Raw genomic sequence first — 25,710 nt, 5'->3', positions numbered from 1 at the left:
TTATTACAGAGAAAAGGGAATCATTTAACCATTAAATAAACCCAATAGGGCTGTTCTGCCCCCAATAAGGGGTAATTATATCTTAGTTGGTATCAAGTACAGTTACTGTTTTATTATTACAGAGAAAAAGGAAATCATTTTTAAAAATTAGAGTTATTTGCTTATAATGGAGTCTATGGGAGATGGCCTTTTCGTAATTTGAAACCTTCTGGATAACGGGTTTCTGAATAAGGGATCTTTATGTTTATTTTCTTAATATCTTAGGTCTACATATCTCTTAGGTCTATGGCACATGAAGTCTTGACCTCTAGGTAGGAATTACTAATTTGCTATAATCTACTATGAAAAATGAAGAATGCTGCTATTTTCCAGCAGATCACAGGGAGGGAGAAATGCCCCATGTGCCATAAGCCGCAATTAAAGCAATTAAAGCAGTGTTATTACCTCAAAAGCAAAGAAAGCCATTGAGTAATTTTTAAATTGAAAACCAAGGCAACATGTACAATTTGTATTTTATTTTACAGCCTACCAGTTGAGAATTTGCCAGCCTCCTTCACTTGTTTCAAATGCAGAAATTTTGGCAGAAGATGATGAATATGAAATTGGTAATGTACATTTAATGTTATATTTCTTGTATTAAGCATGGGTCTGTCACAGAATTGTACTATCAAAGGATATACATTTAGAATCCATTATTCTGTCTTCTGGAGCAGTATCATCTAGCTCAGTGGTTCTCAACCTTTTAACCCTTTAATACAGTTCCTCATGTTGTGGTGACCCCCAACCATAAAATTATTCCCAAGATTATCGAAAATATGTGTTTTCCAATGGTCTTAGGTGACCCCTGTGAAAGGGTCCTAGATCAGGGTCGTTGAGAACCGCTGATCTAGCTGATGGGTTTCCCCTACAAGGGATTTTTCCTTATAGTCACATTGACCTCAGTCTTCCTGGTCTTTTAACGTGTGGCTGAACTGATTGCAGGTCATTTTAAATGAAATCAGTTTTACCCTGCAACATGTATTTATTAGATGTGTCCCTGGATTTTGAAGTGATCCAGTCAGCTCATCACTTGGCCTCCAGCTGGTTTCTGCATCATTTCCATCCATGATTATGGTATCGTGCACTATAATTGCTCTCCTCCTAGACGCCTAAATGTACCAGATGATGTGCCCTTGTCTAATGCAGGTGTTAATGTCTTGGGCAAGGGCAACAGTAACTCATCTAGTAGGTGCAAAGAGATTTAGAGCAGCCTTGGGCATTGGCATACACTCTAAGTAAAACAAATCAGTGCTTTATTTTACCTTTAAATTATCTTCTTCTTTTTTAGCTCATAAGAATTAAATCTTTTCCAGCCAACAGAGTTATGTTTTGAAATGTCTTGCAAAGTAAAGTTCTAGTGGCAGGCAGCCCTGTTCAAACCAAATTAAATCTAATTATGGAAACATCTGCATATTTATCTGCGGATGTCATAGCATTCCCTTAAGTCTTTTGGCACACTTATAAATACAGAATCTTACTGCCATACACTACACTATTTGGAATTTACATGCTTCATATAATACTCATAGTTTGCCCCCATATATTAAAACGTGACATTTCTAGTTTTGATGCAGATTTCTTAGAAAAGTGAGCATCTTTGCTTTACATAAACAATGTTGGATTTCAAAAGTGACTCTATAATGATGGATGCGATATTTAGTTATACTAGTGGTTTGGTGTAGCCCTTTCCCAAAAAAGGCAACCTCCTGGTTAAGGTGGCCATACACGGGCCAATTCTAGCTGCCAATATCGGTCCTTTAGACTGATTCAGCAGCTTATCGGGCTGTGTATGGGCACTAACGACAGCCTGCCTGACCTACATCTGGCCTGAAATCGGGCAGAGCTTGGTCTGGCAGGTTTGATGTTTAGTTAGATTGGGGATCGCATTGACTCGTTGATGTGGTCCCTGAACCGGCAGATGCCTATTCCCGTCATTCTGATTACAAATTAGCCTGATATCGCCCAACCTGTAGGTGGGTATATTGGGAGAAGTTCCGCTCGCTTGGCAACCTCGCTAAGCGAGGCATGTATAACCACCTCTAGTTTAGTTTAGAGTTTGGAGCTTTTGATGCTCAACAGTTGGAGCAGTTGAGGGAGATTTCTGACTATTACTTTGTGCTGCTCAGTCCTCCCTTCCATTCTTTATTTTGACATAAGGGACCCTTGTACTACCACCACTGCCTGATAAGGTGATAGTTTCAGGGTTCGCTTTGTGCCCAGTATCAATAGGCACATCATAGTTGCACCTAATTATCGAGTCCAGACATTGCTTGAATTGCAGAATTTGCACCACATGCACTTCCATGCAATTAAATCTGATTTGCAAAGAAATGTATGGGTAGTTGAGATAATTTTTCCAAATCAGGCGCAATTGTGGTCATCCCTTTGCAACAGCAATGACAGTGGAATTCTGGGGAAAAACACAGCATTATGGGAAAAGAAACATAATGATTGCACAAAATGATTAAAACAATTGCATAAAACTGCAATTTGCTCTTTTCAGCAGTAAAACAATAATCGATTTTTATCTATTGTGAAGTGAATACGCTAAGAGAGGCTTTTCATGTAGTAAATTAGAAGGCAGGAATTACAGGAAGCATTCACGTTGATTTCCAAGGGATGAACATAATAGTTATACATTGTATCAGAATCAATATATGTACTGTATCATGAGACATTTTTCACCACCCCCTTTAATGACTAAAATATACAGTTTCATGTCTTACGTAAATGACTAGTGTAACGATAGAGCCATCTTAAAGGTGCAATGTACAATTGACTGCGCTGATACAACTGAGGGTCTATTTACTAATGCAAGTGCAAAGGGCTAGGTGCAGCTTAGTTGTGTGTGAAACTGCAGTTTGGCAAGGGAAACCTGAAAGTTAATTCTACAATTCCTGGTGTTATTTGAATTTGTTCAAAGAAATCTGATCCAGCAAAATGGTGGTAGCACGTATAGGTGTTTTGTTAATAGGGTTGCCACCCAGTTGGTATTTTACCAGTCTAGTCAGTAGAACACCCCCAAGGCCAGGGCCAGTATTACACATTTACAGCCAATTTGTAAAATCCTTAAATTTAGCCCTTGGGCGCCCTCCTAACCCCTCAACCCACCCCAGCCTATGATTAAGTGCCAAGTGCATGTAAGGCTATAATGGGGTCTAATTGTCTACAATGAAGCTTCTTTTGTTTTTATCTATTATTGCCTGCCTGTGGGATCTGTGAGTGCCTGCCATATGTATTGAAGTATCCCTTTTTCATTCCCTGACTTCTTCTCAATACCCCCTCTACAGGGTCGGACTGGGCCACCGGGAAGAAACCCGGAGGGCCCAGACCTGACCCTTGTTGGCGCTTTCCCGGCCGACCGTTCTGGTGGGGGAGGCTCAGTGGGGGGTTAGGGGGTGCGGGGGATGTGGCTGGGTATGGGCACCTGCAGGGCCCTTGGGGCGGCAGTAACGGTGGGCCCTGCACCCCCCCCAGTCCGACCCTGCCTCTCTAGCTGTCGGTCATAGCTCTGCCCCTTTTGGTGTTACCTGCCCTGTTGTCACAGTTCCATTTTTATGGCCTGCCCCCTTTCGTCAGGCAACTGTTTTTGTAGCTTTTAATGTGTGTCATTTTGCACTTGCATTTGTAAATTAGCCATCTGGAGCACATAATGCACGTGGCAGGTCATTCGTTTCAGTGGATAGCAGGTTTGGCTGTGCGCACTACATATATTAATTACTAATGCTCCCTCCAGCTGCACATCAACCAGTTTCAACATGTTGCAGGGAAAGATAATTCACGACAATGAATAAAACATTGTTTCACACTGTGTTGAGCCGAATGCACCATTAGGGCTGTAGAATAATCATTTAAAAGGAAGCACTGGAAGCCCTCGTCCTAGGCAATCATGACTGAGAAATGTGCAATGACACACATTCATTTACTAATCAAGATGACCCGCAATAGTCTTTTTTTCATGTGTTTTTCAACTTTTTCTTCACCATGGTTCCAATTATTTGTGATAACTCCTTACCTATCTGCAAGTGCTAACTAGGAATATGTCTGTGTCATTCTTTTTTTATTGTCACATCTGCTGTAGAACTCTTTTTACTTCCAGCTTTAAAGGGTATCTATTGATAACAGACCTATATTTCTCATAGGGGATATAATCCGGTATCAGTGCTTGCCAGGATTTACTTTGGTTGGTAATGAGGTACTGACCTGCAGACTGGGGGAACGACTTCAGATGGACGGATTACCACCTTCTTGCCAAGGTTTTTATTTTCCATTTAACATTGATATTCCAAAGTATTCAGCTTTGGAATTGTATCTTATCATAAGGATTTGATATAATAGAAAATAACCTTAAAGGAAAGTCATTTTGGCATTTTACTGACAACAGATTCGCCACATTAGTGCCACCTAGAACAATATATTTATTCTGCAGAAACCATTACCATACCTGAGTAAAGAGCCCTAGAAGCTCCCTTTGTTTAAGTTTGCAGATGGCATTTTAGCTTGGTCTTCATAGCTTCCTGCTGCAGCTCTAGCTGTTATAGCTCAGATTAAACATTCCTAAGGGAGGGGGTTGTGATTTTTATGAATCCTTATGGGAGGGGGGGAGCAGGAGAGAGAAGAGAACTGCTTTGGTTTCTGGCTTTGGATTGGTACAGAGGGGAGCAAGACCCCCATTCTCTAAGAGGCAAGATTTTGCAACTCCAGGGTCTTCTTTAATGATTGGTATTTGATTTTGTACCCCCCCCCCCCAAAAAAAGAGAGCGAAAAACAGAAAAATGAAATGTGCTTTTATGTAAACATCATAGGTCACTGACCCTGGCAAATTTTAGGGGTTTTATGCTCAAAAAACTTGCCAAACTCAATTGCCCATGGGCAGTAACCGATGGCTGATAAAAGATGGCTGATAAAAGGTCATCTCTGATTGGTTGCTATAGGTTACTGCCCATGGGTAAATTTGCCCACAGTTGATAAATGACCTCCTTTGAGTTGGTTCATCATGTTTTTACACCATCGAGTTTTTGAAAGTTTTTTCACTGTTGATAAATGAGCATCAAAGACAGTAAAATCTCATTCTACCTATCATTTTAAGGAGAATTCAGCTAATTCAACTTCCATTAACTTCTACTTCAACTTTTTTAATATTTAACATTTTTTTTATGTTTAATAAGTCTTAAAAATTAAAGTTTTGGAAACTCAAATTTGAATTGAATTTGCAATTTTTGATGCAAAAAAAGGTCTAATATGAATGTTAATAAATCTGTCCCACGGTTTATGCCATTTTGCATATACAGTATATTTTAAAGCCCACTCATAACATTATGTCTGATATTAGGATAAGGAGTGGTTTCCTCTACTGTACCAATGTACCCAGTAAGTACAAAGCACAATATTGGTAAGTTAGAAGCACAGTGTGTGCCTTGAGCCACATAGGGCAGATACAGAAATGAACCATTTATTATAACTCATTCAAGCATTTTTTTTTTACAACGGTATTAAGGCTTCCACATTGACGGCTATTTTTCTCTTTTCTCAGTACTGTGTCCAGCCAACGAAATCCGACTTGACTCAACAGGCGTTATATTGAGCCCTGGCTATCCTGACAGCTACCCAAACCTTCAAATGTGTGCATGGACCATTAGTGTAGAAAAGGGATATAACATCACCTTATACTTTGAATTCTTCCAAACTGAAAAGGAGTTTGACGTGCTTGAAGCCTTTGATGGTAACTTTTTCTTTCTAAATCTTTTTGATCTTTCTTGTTGTACGTACTTTACCTGAAATATATGCTTTTTCAATTTGCTATAGGACCTAATAGTCACCATCCGCTGCTCATTTCATTAAGTGGAGATTACTCTTCAACATTCAACATCACCAGCAGTGGCCATGAAGTTTTTGTACGATGGTCGGCTGATCATGGAACGAACAAAAAAGGTTTCCGAATTCGATACATAGGTAGGGATTTTTTTTTCTTTGTGAATAGATAGATTTTATGGTTTTGGAAAAAAGTAAAAAAAAATAATATAGGTGCAGTTCTAATGGAAAAAAGGCTGGGAAGAGTCGGTCATGGAAATATGGACACTGGATTCATATTTTTATTAGATGTGGGTCAAAACGATCAGCGGTCTTTTGAATATTTTTGACACTATATAGTAATTGTAGTTAACACTTTTACAGTAATGAAAGTAAAGTAGTTTAATCTTGCTATTACAGGTATGGGATCCCATGGGAACCCATTATCCAGAAAGCTCCGAATTACGGAAAGCCCATCTCCCATAGACTCCATTTTAATCAAATAATTCAGAATTTTAAAATTGATTTTTTTTTTCTCTGTAGTAGTAAAATTGTACCTTGTAACTGATCCCAATTAAGATATAAATAATCCTTATTGGAGGCAAAACAAGCCTATTGGGTTTAATTAATGTTTTATTGATTTTTTAGTAGACTTAAGGTATGGAGATCCAAATTACGGAAAGACCCCTTATCCGGAATACCCTTGGTCCCAAGAATTCTGGATACCTGTATTGGCATGTAGTTGGCCAGGTACCTTGGGCAATTGAACAGGAAAGATATAGGGGCTGATTAATTCATGTTTAGTTTTTTGTAGCAATGTAAAAAATAATGTCAAATGGAAAAGAGCTTATTGTATTAAGTAACACCCCCTAAAGCATATATGTGAAAATTCAATGTGGTGGTCATTTATTTTAGGGGTTTATTGATTTTGTGGAGTGAAAGAGTTCAGTGCGGCTCAAAGCAGTTGAACACTTTCAAATTGACACATTCATTTGTTTTGATACATGGGTTAAGTCATTTAATACAATCCCTCATTTAATAAAATGCACAAAGTTTGCCCAGGAGCTGTAACCCATAACAACCAATATGTTTGTTTCGAAACAGGTGACCAGAAAATTCTACCTGCTTATTGGTTGTTATGGGTTACTGCCCCTGGGCAAACTTAGTTCCTATTATTACATAACCCCTATGGGGGCAGATTTATCTAATTGTCAGATTAGGGCTCACCACAGAAAAATTCATCCCCATTCATTCCTAGGTGATTTTTAGAAGTATATTAATCAAATGGGTGAACGTTCATGGGAATGAGCACAAAGTGTGTAAGCTAGGCAATAGTGATGAGCGAATCTGTTCCGTTTCGCTTCGCCGAAAAATTCGCGAATCTTTGAAAAGATCCGCGAAACGGCGAAAAATTCGCGAAGCGGCGAAAATGTCGTGCGACAAAAAAAATTGTCGCCCGCGGCTATTATTTTGTTGCGCACGGCTCTTGTTTTGTCGCACGGCTCTTGTTTCGTCGCGCGGCTCTTGTTTCGTCGCCCGAGGCTCTTGTTTCGTCGCGCGGCTCTTGTTTCGTCGCCTGCGGCTCTTGTTTCGTCGCCCGCGGCTCTTGTTTCGTCGCCCACGGCTCTTGTTTCGTCGCGCGGCTCTTGTTTCGTCGCGCGGCTCTTGTTTCGTCGCGCGGCTCTTGTTTCGTCGCGCGGCTCTTGTTTCGTCGCCCGCGGCTCTTGTTTCGTCGCGCGGCTCTTGTTTCGTCGCGCGGCTCTTGTTTCGTCGCGCGGCTCTTGTTTCGTCGCCCGCGACTATTCTTTTTTGACGCCGCGGCAATTTTTGGACGTGCGGCGAATTTTTCCGCGGCGAAATTTTTCATCCGTTTCGCGAAACAATCCGCCAATGGCGAAACGCGGAAATTCACCGCGAATCCATGCCTGGCGAAACTTTTCGCCCATCACTACTAGGCAATATTAGTTTGCACAAGTTGTAATTGGCTCTGGAAGCCATGCCACACTAACATACATATTCTTAGGGGCGTATTTATTATTTATGTATTATGACATTGGAGACAAACATCTCCAGTAATGTTGGCTATAGCAACCAACAAGATCTTTGCTTTTGTAGGTGACCGTTCAAATCTAATTGCTGATTGGTTGCTATGGGCTATATTTGTCTCCATTGTTAATAAATCTGCCAAAAAATTACTCTTCAAAATATGAATGTACATTAAGAATTACCTATAGATCATGTTGATGGTTTCTCACTGATAGGGCTGCTTGTGTAAGTAATTGTTGCTTTAAATTCTTAAACCTGACTGTTTTGCCGACCTGACTGTCCCTTCCCAACCTGTCAGTTACAGCTTCTAATGCTAACGGCGTCCTGCTGCACAAATATGGCCGCCCCCTCATAGAGGATCATGGGGGATCTAATAATGTAAAAGCATCAGACATATACTTTTAAGGCACCTTTATAAATTGCTTGCAAAATCAATTTTACATTATATTTTTTTTTTAAAGAGGTTTAATTTCTGGTGTCAGTATCTTTCAGTATCTCGCTGTTATCATTATGACTGAGTTTCATTTTTTTTTTTAGCTTTTTATTCTGAAATTTCTCTTCCTTGTATATAAATAAGCATTAAGACATTCATTAGCAACAGCATATTACAGTGAGCCAATTTACAATGTATGGAAATGTCATAAACTCTCTGCATCTACATACGGAAAACCAAATTCTCTGAAAAAAACAATTTTCTTAGAATATAAACATATTCACCTTATACAGATATAAGACAGTCATTAATTGTAATTGCTACTTATTATTTCTCTCCACCGAATTAAGCTGTGTGAATCTCAGAGATGGGCAAATGAACTCTTTTACATTTGTCCCACTATTTTGAATTGAAAATCCAGTTTTGAATATCTCTCAAATTTTCATCTAGAGAGATATCACATGATTCATGGTATGAACTTGGCTTTGAGAATCATAACTTGTGACTCATATTCATTGTTTTACATTTGATATCTCATAGACAATCTAATTGGCTTAACTGTGTTTGATAACACTAGAAAGTAAATACTAGAAGGAAACAGCATTATGTTCTAATCTTGCAACTGTATCTTTGTTAATACACAAAACCTTGTGTATTATTTTGATAAAAAATTTTTTTACCATATTTGAGCATTGTGTGTTGTGCAGGGAGCAGGGAGCTGGGAGAGAGAGGACAGAGTGGGAGGGGAGGGGAGCGGTAGGACACAGCGGGGAGCGAGGAATCTGGAAGAGAGAGGACAGAGCAGGGAGCTTGGAGAGAGAGGACTGAGTGGAAGGGGGGAGCAGGGAAGTGGGAGGTTGCAGCATGGAGCGGGGGATCTGGGAGAGAGAGGATGGAGTAGGGAGCTGGGAGAGAGAGGATGGATTGTGAGGGGGGGGAGCGGGAGGACGCAGCAGGAAAAGGAGGAGCTGGGAGAGAGAGGGCGGAGTGGGAGGGGAGAGTGGGGGAGCTGGGAGAGAGAGGGCGGAGTGGGAGAGCGGGGGAGCTGGGAGAGAGAGGACAGAGGGGGAGCAGGAGGATGCAGCAGGTAGTGGGGGTACACAGCGGGAAGCAGGGGAGCGGGGGAGCTGGGGGTAAGAGGACAAAGTGGGGAGTGGGAGGACACAGCGGGGAGCGGGGGAGGTGGGGGTAAGAGGACAGAGTGGGGAGTGGGAGGAGGGAGCAGGGAGAGGGAGGACAGGAGGGAGTGGGAGGACGCAGCTGGAGTGGGGGAGCAGGGAGGATGCAGGAGCATGTAGGGAGGGGTGGGGACCGTAGTTTGAGGACTATAGTCCAGCCTCCCAATAGTCTGAGGGACCATGAACTGACCTCCTGTTAAAAAAGTTTGAGGACCCCTGCTATAGCACAATATCACTGATTAAAACCACAAAGAGTTAATCAAATTAAATAAAAGAAATGCTGAGGTTTGTCTGTTCAAGTCAGCCATGACGCAAATTAGTTTTCTCCTTCTTTACGCTTAACGAAGTGAGGGTTTCCCTGGCAACTAAAATCATGAAATTCTGTTGCACATTTACGTTAGAGGAATTTACTGATATATTTAATTAGAAACTGGTTAGACTGTTTAGTCTATGATGATGTTTAACTATTTACTGAGGTATGATAAAGCTTTCTGCAGAATAAATATAGTGTTCTAGGTGGCACTAATGTGACGAATCTACTGCCAGTAAAACTCCAAAATGACTTTCCTTCTCCTTTAAAGTGGAAATAAGTGCTACCCAAACTTTCACCATTTTAACGTGACCCCCCTTCACCATATATGCATTAGATTTTGTTCCGAGGCCGGCAAATGCAAAATATAGGAACCTACTGGACTGAATGAGGTCTTCTAAAGGTGTTTTGTGTTCCCCATTCTTAAAAAGGGTTTTCATGGTGTCCTTTGTAAGGCAAACTATTAGTGAGATAGAACCCATTAAAATCAGGCTCTTGCAGATAGTGGTCCACTCTATTAGGCCTGCTTTAACCACTGCTGTCCAACTTTTTCTAAATAGTGAACCAATTTATCTTAAAGGAGAAGGAAAGGCTAATAAAGAGTTAATCTCAAGCTGCAGGCATACCTTCAGTTCTCTCAATAGTGCCCTTAAGTCTCCCCATATTTCTCCCGTTCAGATGATCAGAAGCCAAACAGGAAGAAAAGACGCTGAGCTGTGTAAAGAAGGTTCCCATAATGCCTCACTCCTGCACCAAGACAAGACCGGTGCACATGCTCAGTGTGTAAGACTATGGGGCACATTTACTAATCCACGAACGTCCGAAAAGCGCCCAAATGTGTTTTTTTCGTAATGATCGGTATTTTGCAACTTTTTCGTGAATTGTCGCAAATTTTTCGAGCCCAATACGAAAAAGTTGCGACAATTCACGAAAGTCGCAATGGCTATTAAAAAGTCGCGACAATTCACAAAAGTCATAATGTCTATGAAAAAGACGCGACAATTTGCGCAAGTCGTGTCGGTTTACGAAAAAGTTGTAATGGCGACGAAAAAATCGTAAAAACTACGAAAAAGTCGCAAAATGTTCGTTTTCCAATCCGAATTTTTCTCATTCGGATTCGTGGATTAGTAAATCAGCCCCTATGAGTAAACTTCCTGCTGATTGGCTCAGATCCACATTCCTAAGGGGGAGGGGGAGTTCTTAGCATTATTGAGGGAGGAGGGAGCAGGAGAGGGGAGAGCAGAGAGTTGCATGTCTCTGATAGAGGAAAACAGACACAAAAAATCTTTTGACAGAGAACTCAGTGCAGCATTTCTGTGAGTGCTTATGGCTGTATTTACATGGACCTTTCTGATAAAGCTTACTTAGTTTTTACCTTTCCTTCTCCTTTAAAGCAATTATGTGATATAAAAGAAGGCTGTGACACTAACTTGCAGGTGGCCATAAACTGTTTTGAATCCATGTGTCCTGTTATAGGTACTTACTATTACTAAATATATATTTTATTATCTATTGAAATTTTTGTTCTCTCTGTCTGTATTGTACTAGTGTATACGAGTGGTGCTCTAGCGCTAGAGCCATACTGTACATAGTTTTGGTCATGTAATACGGCATATTGCCTCTGCTATCTTTCACAACAGGCCAAATGCCATTAAGATTCTCCCTGCAATGATTAATTGTGGAAATATACTTTTGAGGGCAGATTTATCAAAGGTCGAGACATTGTCCTTATCTTGATTTCAAATAAAATGGTGTTTTTGCTACAGACTGAGATTTTTCTGAGATTTATAAATTTTCTAGTATTTTATAGACACATTTTCCCACCTAAATAACTCAGAAGTGCCAAGAACCATTTTATCTGATGAGGCAAACCAGCATTTCTTTAATGGAAGAATTCTATCAGTGGCCTTACTGGAGGATTCTCGAGCTGGTCTAGTAAATCAGTTCAATAAAAGCTTGCAGAATTGTTCCATAACTTGAGATATTTAAGTATATTGGTGCCTGAGAACATTGAATGAAGAAAAAATATATGTAAGAAATAAAAGATTTCTTTGATTTTGATAAATCTGCATCTAATTCTTAACTGACAGAATCGTTAAGGATTATCTGTGTCATTTGGCACCAGAAGCCCAGCTGTTTCTCTTGCTTCAATGTTTCATTGAATATAATAGAAATGCCTCCATTAACATTAAGTCATGCTATTTGTACATACACATTAGAAAAAAACACTAAATGCTAGAACTTTATGAGCTTACATCTGAATATATATCTTGATATCTTTACGCCTTTCAATTAAACATTGGCATCTGGAACTGTGAGCAACATTATCATGTTTTACTCTAATTATAACGAACACTGAACATTTCATCTAAGTTCTTTGTCAAAACATTCAGTAAGTAGCTGAAATACTGGACATATTAATAGCAACAGTCTGGAATAAGAGGAATAAATAAGTCGTCTACAGTAGGTCAAAATAAACTTGACATTTATATTAAACTTTAGGCTTTAGTGCTATGGCATTTTAAAGCTTGTTTCTAATATCTGACATTTATAAAACTTACTTTTTTGGAATGATCAAGTAATAATGTAGGATAGTCGAGCCACATATCTGCCAGGATGGAGGGTTAGCAGTAATGGTAGTAAATAGTCATGAGCAAAACTGCTCCAGTTCCACTTTGCCCAAAAAATTTGGGAAACAATGGAAAAATTAAAATTTTGCTGAAATTTTATAAAATGCATTGGAGTGTTTTTCTTGTGCCAAATGCATTGGAGTCAATGAGTGTTTTTCTTGTGCCAAATGTATTGGAGTCAATGAGTGCTTTTCTTGTGCCAAATGCATTGGAGTCAATAAGTGCTTTTGAGTGTTTTTCTTGTGCCAAATGCATTGGAGTCAATAAGTGCTTTTCTTGTGCCAAATGCATTGGAGTCAATAAGTGCTTTTCTTGTGCCAAATGCATTGGAGTCAATAAGTGCTTTTCTTGTGCCAAATGCATTGGAGTCAATGAGTGTTTTTCTTGCGCCAAATGCATTGGAGTCAAGGAGTGCTTTTCTTGTGCTAAATGTATTGGAGTCAATGAGTGTTTTTCTTATGCCAAATGTATTGGAGTCAATGAGTGTTTTTCTTGTGCCAAATGCATTGTAGTCAATGAGTGTTTTTCTTATGCCAAATGTATTGGAGTCAGTGAGTTTTTTTCTTGTGCCAAATGCATTGGAGTCAGTAGCATTTTTTCTCCCCGTGCTAAAAAAAACATTTTTTTCAGCAAAACAAAATTCAGGGCCAAATTCTAGCACAGATTCACTTCTCTCGAAAATGCACATTGTGTTGTGAATCCCTATCAGGTAAAAAAGTGTGGGCATTTTACTGGTACAGGAAACAGAAGACTCAGCACTCACAGGACTTGATGAAAAGAAACAAAATTATTCTTTAATGTGCAAAATTGACGTTTCTTCACATTTTAGGACCTTTCTCAAGATGCCCCATACAATCCAAACCCCTATTAAATACCCTGTGATTGAATTTGGCACCAAGTAATGTCTCTGTGACATCACCCATCCTTCATACTAGAAGTATATAACTTAAGCACAGAATAAGAAACGTAAGAAAATAAAAAAAAAACAAAAAAGAAAGCATGTAAGAATATACAGAAACATGTGGCGATAATCACCAGTCAAAATGCCCAGTTGAAAAGGAGCAGAGTAGCGGATACGATATGTTACATACGTGAGTAGCTCTTGTTACAAAAAAAAAACAAATTATATATATACTAAAAAAAGTATATATTTTTGAAAATAATTTATTTAGAAGGCATGGTTTTACATTTAAGTTGTTTTATGGAATGTATTTTTATAGAGACCTACATGTTTTGGGGATATAGTTTTATTTCACCACTACTGTTTATCTCTTGGATTAGTTTGATTGCCCAAAAGATAAACAGTAGTGGTAGTGTAGTTTCCATAAGGACAAAACAGAGCTACGGCTCACCACACATGAAATAAAAATCAATATAATAAAAACACCATTATTGATTTATGTAGAAAGGCTAGTTCACAAAAGCACTTAGAACTATCAAAGTATACATTGATATTGATTGCCAAAGTCAATTTCCTAAATCATTTTACTTAAAGATACAGAACAGCTAAAGGTAGTGGTAATTTACAAATGGGAAAGCTGTGTACAAAGTACTAAAGATGGGCCCAATCTGACATTCTTTTGCCATTTGCACACTGCCTTCTTAAGGTTCCCATACACGGGCCGATTCTAGCTACCAATATCGGTACCTTAGACCAATTCGACAGCTAATCTGCCTGTGTATGGGCACTACCGACGGGCCTGCCCAACCGATATCTGGCCTAAAATCGGCCAGATATCGATTGGGCAGGTTAAAAAATTTAGTCGGATCGGGGGCCAAATCGGCCCGATTGGGCAGGTTAAAAAATTTAGTCGGATCGGGGGCCAAATCGGCCCGATTGGGCAGGTTAAAAAATTTAGTCGGATCGGGGGCCAAATCGGCCCGATTGGGCAGGTTAAAAAATTTAGTCGGATCGGGGGCCAAGTCGGCACGATTGGGCAGGTTAAAAAATTTAGTCGGATCGGGGGCCAAATCGGCCCGAACTGACTTTGCCTATACCCCCAGGGCCAAATGACCGAATTAGCCTTGATTCACCCAATATCGCCCACCCTTAGGTGGGGGATATCGGGAGAAGATCCGCTCGCTTGGCGATCTGAAGGTGTATGGCCACCTTTAGTCTTTGACTTATTGTAGGTATAAAGTGTGAGTGCTGTTTGCAGCAATGAACAAAATGGATTTACCAACCTAAACAGTTATTCACAATCTGATTATTATCACATATCACAATCTGATTCTGATTAGTGATGAGCAAATCATGGTTTGTCTTACTTCACCTTACTTTGTGGGAATATTCACCAAATGCAGAAAAGGTGACTTTTTTTGAAACATCTTTTTCTTTGTGCCAAATTTTCAGCACAAAATTTATTGGAGACTATGGTCTTTTCAAAGCAAAATTTTCCAGTGGTTTTACAAAAAAATATTAAGGTATACCTTGTGAAAATTTTTACTCATTCCTAATTCTGATGGTAAATTTGATCATTCAGACCCGTGTTCAGATGTCTGAAAGTTTGGTTAAAACCATTGTACAGTATTGTTGCATTAAAACATTGATTAGTATCCACTTTGAAAATGGATAAAAATGTAGATGTTGCAGTCAAAGGTTTGTCTATATTTCATTCAACTTACTTTCAGAATAGTGTTTCTCAAAAAGCATTCGCTAAGCATGAACTTCAGAGAACATTTGGATTGGATAAACGCAAACAATGGAAGTTGGATATAAAAGGAAAAAGAATAAAAGGGAACATAAGAAGCTATAGTTAGAGTTTTGAGTGGACAAAGCAATGACCTCCATTAATGTTACTAAACATAGAATTATATGTCATGTTCAGTGCATCACAAACCATTTGAGATATGTTCAACAGGAGTTCCTTTGTTGTTCTTCTTAGAATCAACTACTATCTTGTATGGTGAAGGATCACTATAATGTCCATTGCCTGAGATCTCTAAAATCTTCTTTTGATGTTTGGTATTTTATGTGTTCTCCGCAGTCATGAAAGTTCTAGGGTAGAGTAGATTATAGCACTCATTTAATAATGCAAGTGTAGCCCCTTAAGGAACACATACACAGAAAGCCCAGAAAGAATTAATCAACGGTTGATTTTTTTTTCTCTCTTTGAGCTTTTTTGTGCTTAAAAAACTCGGATTAAAGTTATGTTTCGAAAACTCATATGAGTTTCTATAGAGTCGTCATAGGCAAAGTCAAGCCATATGGCTTTTTGAGCAAGTTTTTCCTTATTAAGAAATAAGCGACCATTCGATGTGCGAGTTTATTCGTTGTACAAAAAACAAACTCGAATTCACAAACTTGAAAAATGATAAATAAACCCATTGGTTTAAGGAAAGCTGCAACTGTAGGGGGTGTGTATTAAAGCACATATGTGTCTGAATTATTGTATTATTTTGGCATTTTAATTACGTATTTCAAAACGTATAGATTACCTTTGCGGATATTGTGTATGACCAAGGGTTAAAAGAGATTAACATTTTTTAGTATAGATATGGTACCTGTTATCCAGAACGTTCTGTACCTATCATTTTCCAGATCAAGAAATGTCTATAATTTGTATCACCATACTAATCTACTAAAAAATAATTTAAACCCAAAAATAAACCCAATAGGGCTGTTCTGCCCCAATAAGGGGTAATTATATCTTAGTTGGGATCAAGTACAGGTACTGTTTTATTATTACATAGAAAAGGGAATCATTTAACCATGAAATAAACCCAATAGGGCTGTTCTGCCCCCAATAAGGGGTAATTATATCTTAGTTGGGATCAAGTACAGGTACTGTTTTATTATTACAGAGAAAAGGGAATCATTTAACCATGAAATAAACCCAATAGGGCTGTTCTGCCCCCAATAACGGGTAATTATATCTTAGTTGGGATCAAGTACAGGTACTGTTTTATTATTACAGAGAAAAAGGCAATATTTTTTTCAAATATGAATTATTTGATTTAATTAGGGGTCTATGAGAGATGGCCTTTCGTGTAATTTGATGCATTGTAAAAATGAGTTTTATTATAATAGATTCTATACCTGTAGTTCAATAACAAATAGTTTTTTTTGCTTTTTTTGCTTTTTCTTTGTAGCTAACTATTGCAGCACACCAGAATCCCCACCCCATGGATTTATTATTAGTCAAACAGGTGGACAACTGAATAGTCTGGTTCGATGGGCATGTGATCGAGGATACAGACTCATTGGCAAGAACACAGCTATCTGTAGAAAGGCTCCATATGGGTATTATACCTGGGATGCTCCTGTGCCTGCATGTCAAGGTAAATGCTGACAAATCTCTGTTCAAGTCTTGGGGCATCTTTGATATTTAAAGATTCTACTACTGCTTTTTTATTTATTGTTTCAGCTCTATTTGGCTTTTTCAGGGTCCAAAATGTTAGTGTTAGGATTTGGATATGTGTAAGGTTTTTTCTTGCTTAGGGCTCATACAAGGTGGAATGCAGGAGGGATCCACTGCAGGGGAATGCAGGAGGGGGAATGGGAGTTGTCCTAGCAAAAAACAAGCAATTTTTTCATGATATTTGTTAATAAATAAATGCACAAGTTTTAAAGTTGTACATCCCTGGAGTGGCCCATATGTGAGCACCTACTCTTTTATTCCTATGTGCAGGAGAGCTGCAACTGTCCATAGGAATTAGGGGGTTACTTAATGAAGTGCCACATTGGCCATCCAGCAGAACATACTAAATAGAAATGCACCAAATCCACTTTTTTAGGATTCGATTGAACCCTGAATCCTTCCTAAACGATTTGGCCGAATACTGCTAATTAGGTTATGGAGGAGTCACAGCAAAAAATTTCAATGTCCATGTTTATGTAACAAAAAGTCACAGGATTTTTAGGATTTGAATTTGGTTCGGCCAGGAGTGTGGATTTGGCTGAATTTGAATCCTGCTGAAAAAGGACTAATCTTGGCCAATCCCAACCCGAATCCTGGATTCTGTGCATCCCTATTACTAACAGAACATACTTTTCACATTTAACATTCTTTCTAGCTCATACAATCATTATTAGTTATGAGGAATTTTTTGGCCAGGCACAGCGAATTTCCGCATTTTGTCATTGGCGAATTGTTTTGCGAAACTTCTGTGAAAATTTGCAGTGGAAAAATTTGGAAAATTTTTTTTGTCACGTGTCAAATCGGGCACAGTCGCATAAAAAAAGGTGCGGTAAATCCAGGCGCGGGCGACAGAAAAACATACACAAGCAACAAAAATAGACGCGGGAGACAAAAAAGACGCAGGCAACAAAAAAAATCATGCGACAAATGTGTTTCGTGACAGATTCACTCATCACTAATCATTATACTTTGAAGAACATAGAGGGTTATTTATGAACAAAATGTAGTGTGCAAAGTGTGATTTCAGGTTCAGTCAACCATGTTTTCTACCCATAATGCAGATTTTTCCCGCCCACAAAGTCTACCTGGATTTGTGCCCACCCCAATTCATAAAAAATGCACCACCACATGCAAATGCTATGGGAATCCCTGGAATTACTGCCATGTTTAGGTTGTCAGTACCTCCAAGGTTTCCTTTGCATCAAATGATAGCCAATGCATTACAGCTGACCGGTGGGCTTATTGGCACAAATATGCTTAGATGTAATGCTTAGATGTAAGTTAGATGTAAGTTCCTTCAATAAAAGGTATTTGTAAATAATCTGCTCAATATCAAAACATTTTGTAGAGCATCAGACAAAAGTAAGTATAACTGGCGAGTGCAAATGACTAACCTAAATATAAATTATGTTCATGTCTCATATTGGACAGGGTGGCAGTTTTATATAAGATTGTTTACAAATAAGTCCCGCAGATGGCTTGTGCTAAAATGTTATGCTTAAGACATCTGGTACAGCCTGTAATAAGGAATAGTCAAGGGGAAGGGAGAAGCGAAGCTAACACTGTTTTGAAAGGGAGCCACATCTGCCACAACCTTTGCTATACCTCGGTGCGGATGCTGGATACATAATAAATATTTATTTACACAATAAAAATGAAACAACATGAATAAAAACAGATTTAAAAGCTAAAATTAAAGTGTTATGTATGTGTTCAGTGATAAATGTTGTGGATGTTTTTCAAAGGTCACATACCTTTCAGTTCTTAATGCAACCACGTATGTCAGTTTGATCTATAAGAAAGCAATAGTGATAGCGGAAGCCAAGCTGATAAATGCCAACAAAAATTTAACCACCTGCAGCATTTTTGGTTTGTATCCCCACAATGTGAAGGCAAACTGGTTTTTAACTACTTCTCGGCACTCACTTTCAACAAGCAATTGACACTCTCATCTAAACACTACAGTACCCCCTACCAAGCTAAGCTAAGTACCACCTACAGGGACCTTGCACCAAGACACTTTCATCATTTCATTTGAAGCTCAACAGTAAGGGGCAGATTTACTACTGCACAAATCCCAATCCCGAAAGAGAAAAAATCATATTGGAAACGAAAATTTTGCGAATTTTTCGTCGCCGACGTGATTTTTCGTATTTGTCGCGACTTTTTCATCGCCGTTGCGACTTTATCGTATTTTGCGCGACTTTTTCACCGCCGTCGCAATGTTTTCGTATTGAGCGATAGTAAAGGGTGGAAAAACCAATCCGATTTTTTCGCGCCGGCGACGAAAAAGTTGCGGAAAATATATGAAAAAGTTGCAACGGAAAAATCGCGGGACATATGAAAAAGTTGCGACGGCAAGGAAAAGTCGCAAAAATACCGATCATTACGAAAAAACGCATTCAGACCCTTTCGGTCTGTTCGTGGATTAGTAAATCTGCCCCTAAAGGTGCTGGTTTTGTAAATTTGAGTGGCTAGAGTAAGGGAAGGTTATTATTATTTCTGAGATTAGCATTGCTCACAGTCTCCATAAGTAGTGAAGAGCGAATTTTTTCGCCAGGCATGGATTCGCAACGAATTTCCGCCTTTGGTGAATTGTTTTGTGAAACTTATGTGAAAATTTGCCTGCAGAAAAATTTATCGCGTGGAATTTTTTGTTGTCGCGTGTCAAATTGGTCGCGTCAAAAAAGGGCATGGTCACATAAAAAAGGGCGCGGTCGGTTCAAATGGGGCGCAGTTGCGTCAAAAAAGGTGCGGTAGCATCAAAATTGTACACGGTCGCTTCAAAAAAAGTGGGTGACAAAAAATAGACGTGGGCAACAAAAAATAGACGCAGGCGACAAAAAAAATCGTGCAACAAATGCTTTTCACAAATTTTTTGCCGTTGTTCCAATTTGCTAGCCTTCGCTTTATGGCAAAGCGAAACGGGACAGATTCGCTCATCACTATCCATAAGCACTAGTCACAGTTTGGGTTATAGTTTCATTGGGAATCTAAGGACCCATCATTCATTTCCACATTAAAACAACGAGTTTAATTATGGTTTCAAAAAACTCTAAAACCACGAAAATCCCAGTGTGGATGAAGGGGAACATTCATTATTTTTAGTACATACTTGAATAGCATAGAATAATATAGTATATAAAAGAATAACGTAGTCTACTTTTAATAAGAAGCAGATGACTATACTGTATATATTCCTTTGCCTACAAAGAAACTTTATAGTACCACGAACACAACTATAAAAATTTAAGTTGTTTATCTATTTTAGGCTTCTTTTCCTAAAGGCAGAAAGGCTATTGTGCTTGCCTGATTGGTCTGTGTCATCTCTAATAAAGCCTCACTCACTTGTATGACATGATGTGAATAACTGTTACAGAAGGGATCAGGGTTGAAAACTCAAATGTTAAGATTAAATATCCCCTTCTTTCAAAGCTCCACAATAGTCTCAATTGTATTTGCCAAATTCCACCTTGGGGCATATTCATTGTGAATCTTCTCTATGACGAGTCATGCACCATGACTCAAAAATTCAAAGCTTGGCCAGGTGGATAATTACATATTTCTTTATATTTGATTCATTAAAGCAAGAAATTCCAGTGGACCACTGGAACTCAGCATTTCAAAAAACAGATTAATCAAATATTTTTTTCTGTATTTAAACTGTAGGCAAAGTATCAGCCTTATGTTAGTCCATATATAAAACATGCAGTCATGGGACAGGGTTGATTAATGCTCTGTCATTACTAATGTTATCCTAAGGTAGAGCATGGTTTGACATGCAGATAAACCTTCCCACATTGCAGTAAATGAGGCCGAGAATAGAAGGCTGTATAGTATTATCGTGAGGTGAAACTGGAAACATGAATGGAAATAAAAAAGTATGCAATAAATACAGGGATGATATTGCAATAACACAATTAAGAATTATGGATAGCATTATAAGAAACCATGGTGGATCTCTTTTATAGCTTGCTCTAGGAGTGAGAGCTGGGTTGAGGGTATTTAGTTAGCAGCCTGATGCTTCTACGAGGAATGTAGAAGGATTAAAGTCCTGGGTATACTACCTTCAGGATAGGGACTCAATCGTATAGACTTAGGGGTAGATGTGTTCCCACCTAAGTTCCACTTGGAGGGACTGAAGCTTGGGGTTGAACATTTTCAAGTTGACTAACCACAGACTGGTCTCTAGCCCCTGATGGGCAAACACTTCAAAGGGTTCTGTTGGTGAGTATATGATGAACAATTGTACTATATCATCTGTTCCTATTCCCCAAGGGATTAATGCTGCATGCCTGCCGATTAAGACATTATTGTTGTTGTTAAGAACCACTGGAACCCACTTATTGATTTCAGCTTAGAGTTACAGTTCAGTAGCACCCTTCCTCCAATATTATTTTAGGGCCCAGTCCCAAGATTAAGCGTTGCATGGTTTCATTGTGTGGTAAGCTGACAGTAAGATGAAGAACAACCGTACTTCCAAGTTACCTACTGCCTTACATAAAAATATATCAATTTATGTTGCAAAATGATAATTCTATAAAGCATTCTATTTTGAGGTTTATTTTCTCTAGATAGCAAAATATCAGGGTAATGTTAAACAAGGCTTAGTTTGCCCAGGTCTAGAAACCAACAACAACCAATAAGATATATGTTTTCATTAATAAATGCTGCCTGTTGATTGGTTAATATGGGTTAGTGGGCCATTAGCAATTTGTGCACCCACATTAGCCCATTGGCTTTTCAAATTGTGTTTAGATCAAAATGTTACAGTTGAATCTGTATTTTATTTTATTAAATATGATGTCAGTTCTGAAATAGATTCGGTCTTATCAATTTTTTAATGCACAATTTTTTTTTATTCATTTATCATTTCAGCAATATCCTGTGGGGTTCCCAAGGCCCCTTTAAATGGAGGAATACTAGCAACAGATTACTTAGTGGGGACAGGCATCACTTACTTTTGCAGTGATGGGTATCGCTTATCATCTAAGGAGCTCACTGCAGCCGTATGCCAACCAGATGGAACTTGGAGCAATCACAATAAAACACCTCGTTGTGTTGGTAAGACAAAATCTTTAATTTATGAAACCAGTCTTTTTTTTATTGTAAGAATTTACAAAGAATATCTTGAGATAGTACAGGTATAAAATCCCTTATCCGAAAATCTGTTACCCAGAAAGCTCCTAATTATGGGAAGGCCATCTCCCATAGACCCCATTATAAGCAAATCATTTTCTTTTTTTTTATTGACAGTTTTTTTTTGCATTTACAAGTTTAACAATCAAGATTTGCATTATATCTACATGTATTTCAAATATTAAATGTGTCTGTATGTGTTAAGACATACAATCACAGGAAGAGTAGAGAGAGAAGGAAGTGAAGTAGGAAGAAAGAAAAGGAAGAGAACACAGGAAAGAGAAAGGAGAAAGAAGAAAGGAAATAAAAAATATGAAGAGCAAATAATATAAATAATTAGCTATTATTCCAAATAATTTTCATTTTTAAAAATGATTTCCCTTTGTAATAATAAAACAGTCCCTTGTAGTTAATGGTAACTAAGCTGCATGAATCCATATTGGTAGTAGAACCAATTATTGGGATAATTATAATTATAACATATAATTATATTATATAATTATAATATAATTGATAATATAATACTGTTGGGTTTATATAATTTTTCAATTATATATTATTATTCAAGGTCCGGTGATCCAAATTATAAAAAGATTCCCTTATCCAGAAAACCCCAGGTCCTGAGCACCTATACCTGTAATACATAGTTATGATATAAAACTGTTAATTTTAGCAGGGTTTGTCAGACATCAATAAAGATAAAATTTTGCTAAAGCGTTTCTTGCTCCAAATGCAGTAAAATTATCATCCATCATTAGCATCAGTCGGATCTTTTCTTTTCTAACTTGTAGTGATCTGATCAAAGCAGATTGCTGATTAGTTGCTATGGGTAACTGTACTTTTTCAATTTAACACCTATGTTTGTGAATTAGGGATGCACCAAATCCACAGTTCTGGGATTCGACGAACCCCAAATCCTTCATGACAGATTTGGCTTAATACCAAAGGCATGGAAGGACTAAAGAGAACCATGCGCAAAGTGCACGATGAAAAATTTTCAACTTTGGTGTTTATGTGACAAAAAGTTACATGATTTTAAGGATTCGGTTCGGCCAGGTGCATCGATTCGGCTGAAAAAGGCAGAATCTTGACCCAGTCCTGGATTTGGTGCATCCCTATTGTAAATAAGTAGAGATGTAGCGAACTGTTCACCAGCGAACTAATTCGTGCGAACATCGGGCGTTTTTCAGCAAATCCCGTTTCCATGGTGCTAAGTGCGAAATAGCAAAAAACGCCGCTTATTTCCGCTAGGTCTGCCAGCTGCCTTTGCGGTTTTACGCAACGCTGTGTCAACAAAGTATTTTTCAGAGAAATTTTTGCCCTTGATCCCCCTCCTGCATGCCACTGTCCAGGTCGTGGCACCCTTTAAACAACTTTAAAATCAGTTTTCTGGCCAGAAATGGCTTTTCTAGGTTTTAAAGTTCGCCTTCCCATTGAAGTCTATGGGGTTCGCAAAGTTCGCGAATATTCGCACTTTTTGGCGTAAGTTCGCGAACGCGTTCATTAACTTTTTTTTTGAGGTTCGCTACATCCCTAGTAAATAAGACCCTTATGTTATAGTGGAAGCAAATCAAACTTTTGCAAAATAAAGTTGACTGTCCTGAGCCCAGCACATAGTAGGGCCCTACTGAACTACATTATAGCATTATAACAGTAGGGCAACAGGAATATTTCTTTGCTTCCCAACCTGTTGTCCTTCAGGTGTTTTTGGCAGTGCAGAAAATTGTATTTTAAATTTTAATTGATTTGAAAACTTTATATAAATGTAACTTGTGGCTTTTCTCTAGATTGTGGTTATTATAGTCCTTCCTTATTGTATAATGATAAAGAAAACGTCTGAAAATAGCCTCTCTCTCTCTTTCTCTTGAAGTTGTTACATGTCCAAGTATAAATTCGTTTACCTTGGAACATGGAAGATGGCGCATTGTGAATGGATCCCATTATGAGTACAAAACAAAAGTCGTCTTTAGCTGTGATCCAGGCTATTTCCGGTTGGGACCGGCATCTATTCAGTGTCTTGCCAATGGAACTTGGAGCTGGAGAAACGAGCGACCTCACTGCCAAAGTATGTATAGAAGGATAACAAATAACAGCAGTGATCTGAAGGTGCCATTATAAAGCTAGTCATTATCCAAAGAAATTGTGTTTGGATTCACGCAAAGTGCAAAATGAATCTATTTATTTAAGGAGAAAAACAATTATTGAATTACATTTTTCCATTCATGTTATGCAACTGCTACTTTGTGCTTTTACATCATCAAGATCCCTATAACCACCACTAATTATATTAGTCAATGAGCCTTTTATGTCATTTAGCTTCCCACATCAACCCTTTTCATGTCTTCTTACTGGCCTGGAACAAAAGGAGCATGGACAAGCAATAGACTGAAATCAACTGCACAGTTCAATCAGTGGGAGATGCTGAACAAAAATGAGATAATGACACATGCATGAACCTAAATAGACTTGGCAGTCAGCCCATAATCATTTACTGTATGGTGGAAAGTGTTTTTCTAGCCCATCCTCAGACAAAGTCTAATTTTGATAATTACTGTACAAACAGAATTCAGTTATAGAATCAGTTGAAAGTATTAAAATCAAACTTTAAAAAATGAGGGGAGGTAATATGTTGTAGCATTATACCCATTTAGCCAAAACTTAAGCAACATAACACAAGACTCTAACACCTATAGCTTGCAAAATATCTCGTGAAATATACAGATCTAAGCTTTTATGTAAGAAAATCGCTTACCCATGGTACATGGTTGGTCCAGGTGCTCAACCCTCAGCATAGGGGAGCCATATAGGAATCGAGTAGGAAGATAGGCAGGCACCCCGGAATCCCAAACAAAGTAGAGTTACTGCTCAGGTATTTAGTAAAAGTAAGGTAGTTTATTTAAGTAATACACATAAATGCTATAAAGCCTTACGCATTTCGTACCATCCTGGGTACTTAATCATAGATGTTATCTACAGTTCACATTGCACCCAACCCTAAGCCACCCATTCCCAGCCCACACCCTACCCAACCTGGCTAGTCCCCTCTATTTACAGACAAATGCCCAACCCACCCACTGATGATGTTTCAGAAGGGGCAGGGATGGTCGTGCAGGCAGAAGAGAAAATTGGTGTCCAGTGGTTGTCATGATCACATAGAGGCTGGTTTATAAAATATTTAACTGGAACATTTTCCAGGCTTTGTGGCTATTCATTATCCTCCCTATTTAGCAAAACTTTTCTTTGCCAGGAACATTTCCTACCAGTCAGGAACATTTTTAATTAATTTGCCACAATGTGTCGGTAAAATTTAATTCAAACTTTCAGTTTGTGTATTATGCTTATTCAAAGAATTGAATTTTTCTAATCATCTCCTTTTCATATCTTTTCAAAGTTACGTCCTGTGGGGAGCTTTCTATACCTCCCAATGGAAAGAAAATTGGAACTCAAACCACATTTGGGTCAACAGCGATATTTGCCTGTGATACAGGTTATATGTTGGTGGGTTCAGCTGTGCGAGAGTGCTTATCCTCTGGTCTCTGGAGTGGGACTGAAACCAGATGCTTCGGTAATAATATTGCATTTTCTATTTATCTTATTGTTAATACAGAGCTGTATCTGTATTTATCCTGCATTGCTTTGTAATTAATACAGTGTTGAGAACCCAGGATTTCAATTATAAAAACGCAATGCATTCCAAAAAGAACTAAAAAGAAAAAGGCAAAGCATTATATGAAATACTTGGGAATTCCGATGCCAGATATGGTAGACATTTCTACAAACTTAC

General features: G+C 38.5%; 1 protein-coding gene across 1 annotated transcript in view; it reads left to right on the top strand.

Moving 5' to 3' along the window:
• Window positions 1-25,710, top strand: part of csmd3 (CUB and Sushi multiple domains 3) — a 657,789-nt gene that overhangs the window by 554,704 nt on the left and 77,375 nt on the right. The window contains exons 46-53 of the mRNA XM_018094906.2: window positions 525-605; window positions 4,182-4,295; window positions 5,573-5,761; window positions 5,845-5,991; window positions 16,519-16,707; window positions 21,666-21,851; window positions 23,797-23,991; window positions 25,318-25,491. Coding sequence (XP_017950395.2) covers window positions 525-605; window positions 4,182-4,295; window positions 5,573-5,761; window positions 5,845-5,991; window positions 16,519-16,707; window positions 21,666-21,851; window positions 23,797-23,991; window positions 25,318-25,491 — 1,275 coding nt within the window. The remainder of the gene's footprint in view (window positions 1-524; window positions 606-4,181; window positions 4,296-5,572; window positions 5,762-5,844; window positions 5,992-16,518; window positions 16,708-21,665; window positions 21,852-23,796; window positions 23,992-25,317; window positions 25,492-25,710) is intronic.

The sequence above is a fragment of the Xenopus tropicalis genome, chromosome 6, assembly GCF_000004195.4.
Source record: "Xenopus tropicalis strain Nigerian chromosome 6, UCB_Xtro_10.0, whole genome shotgun sequence".
NCBI classification, from domain to species: domain Eukaryota; kingdom Metazoa; phylum Chordata; class Amphibia; order Anura; family Pipidae; genus Xenopus; species Xenopus tropicalis.
Note: the sequence above shows the minus strand (reverse complement) of the source record. Positions and strands in the feature narration are given on the sequence as shown.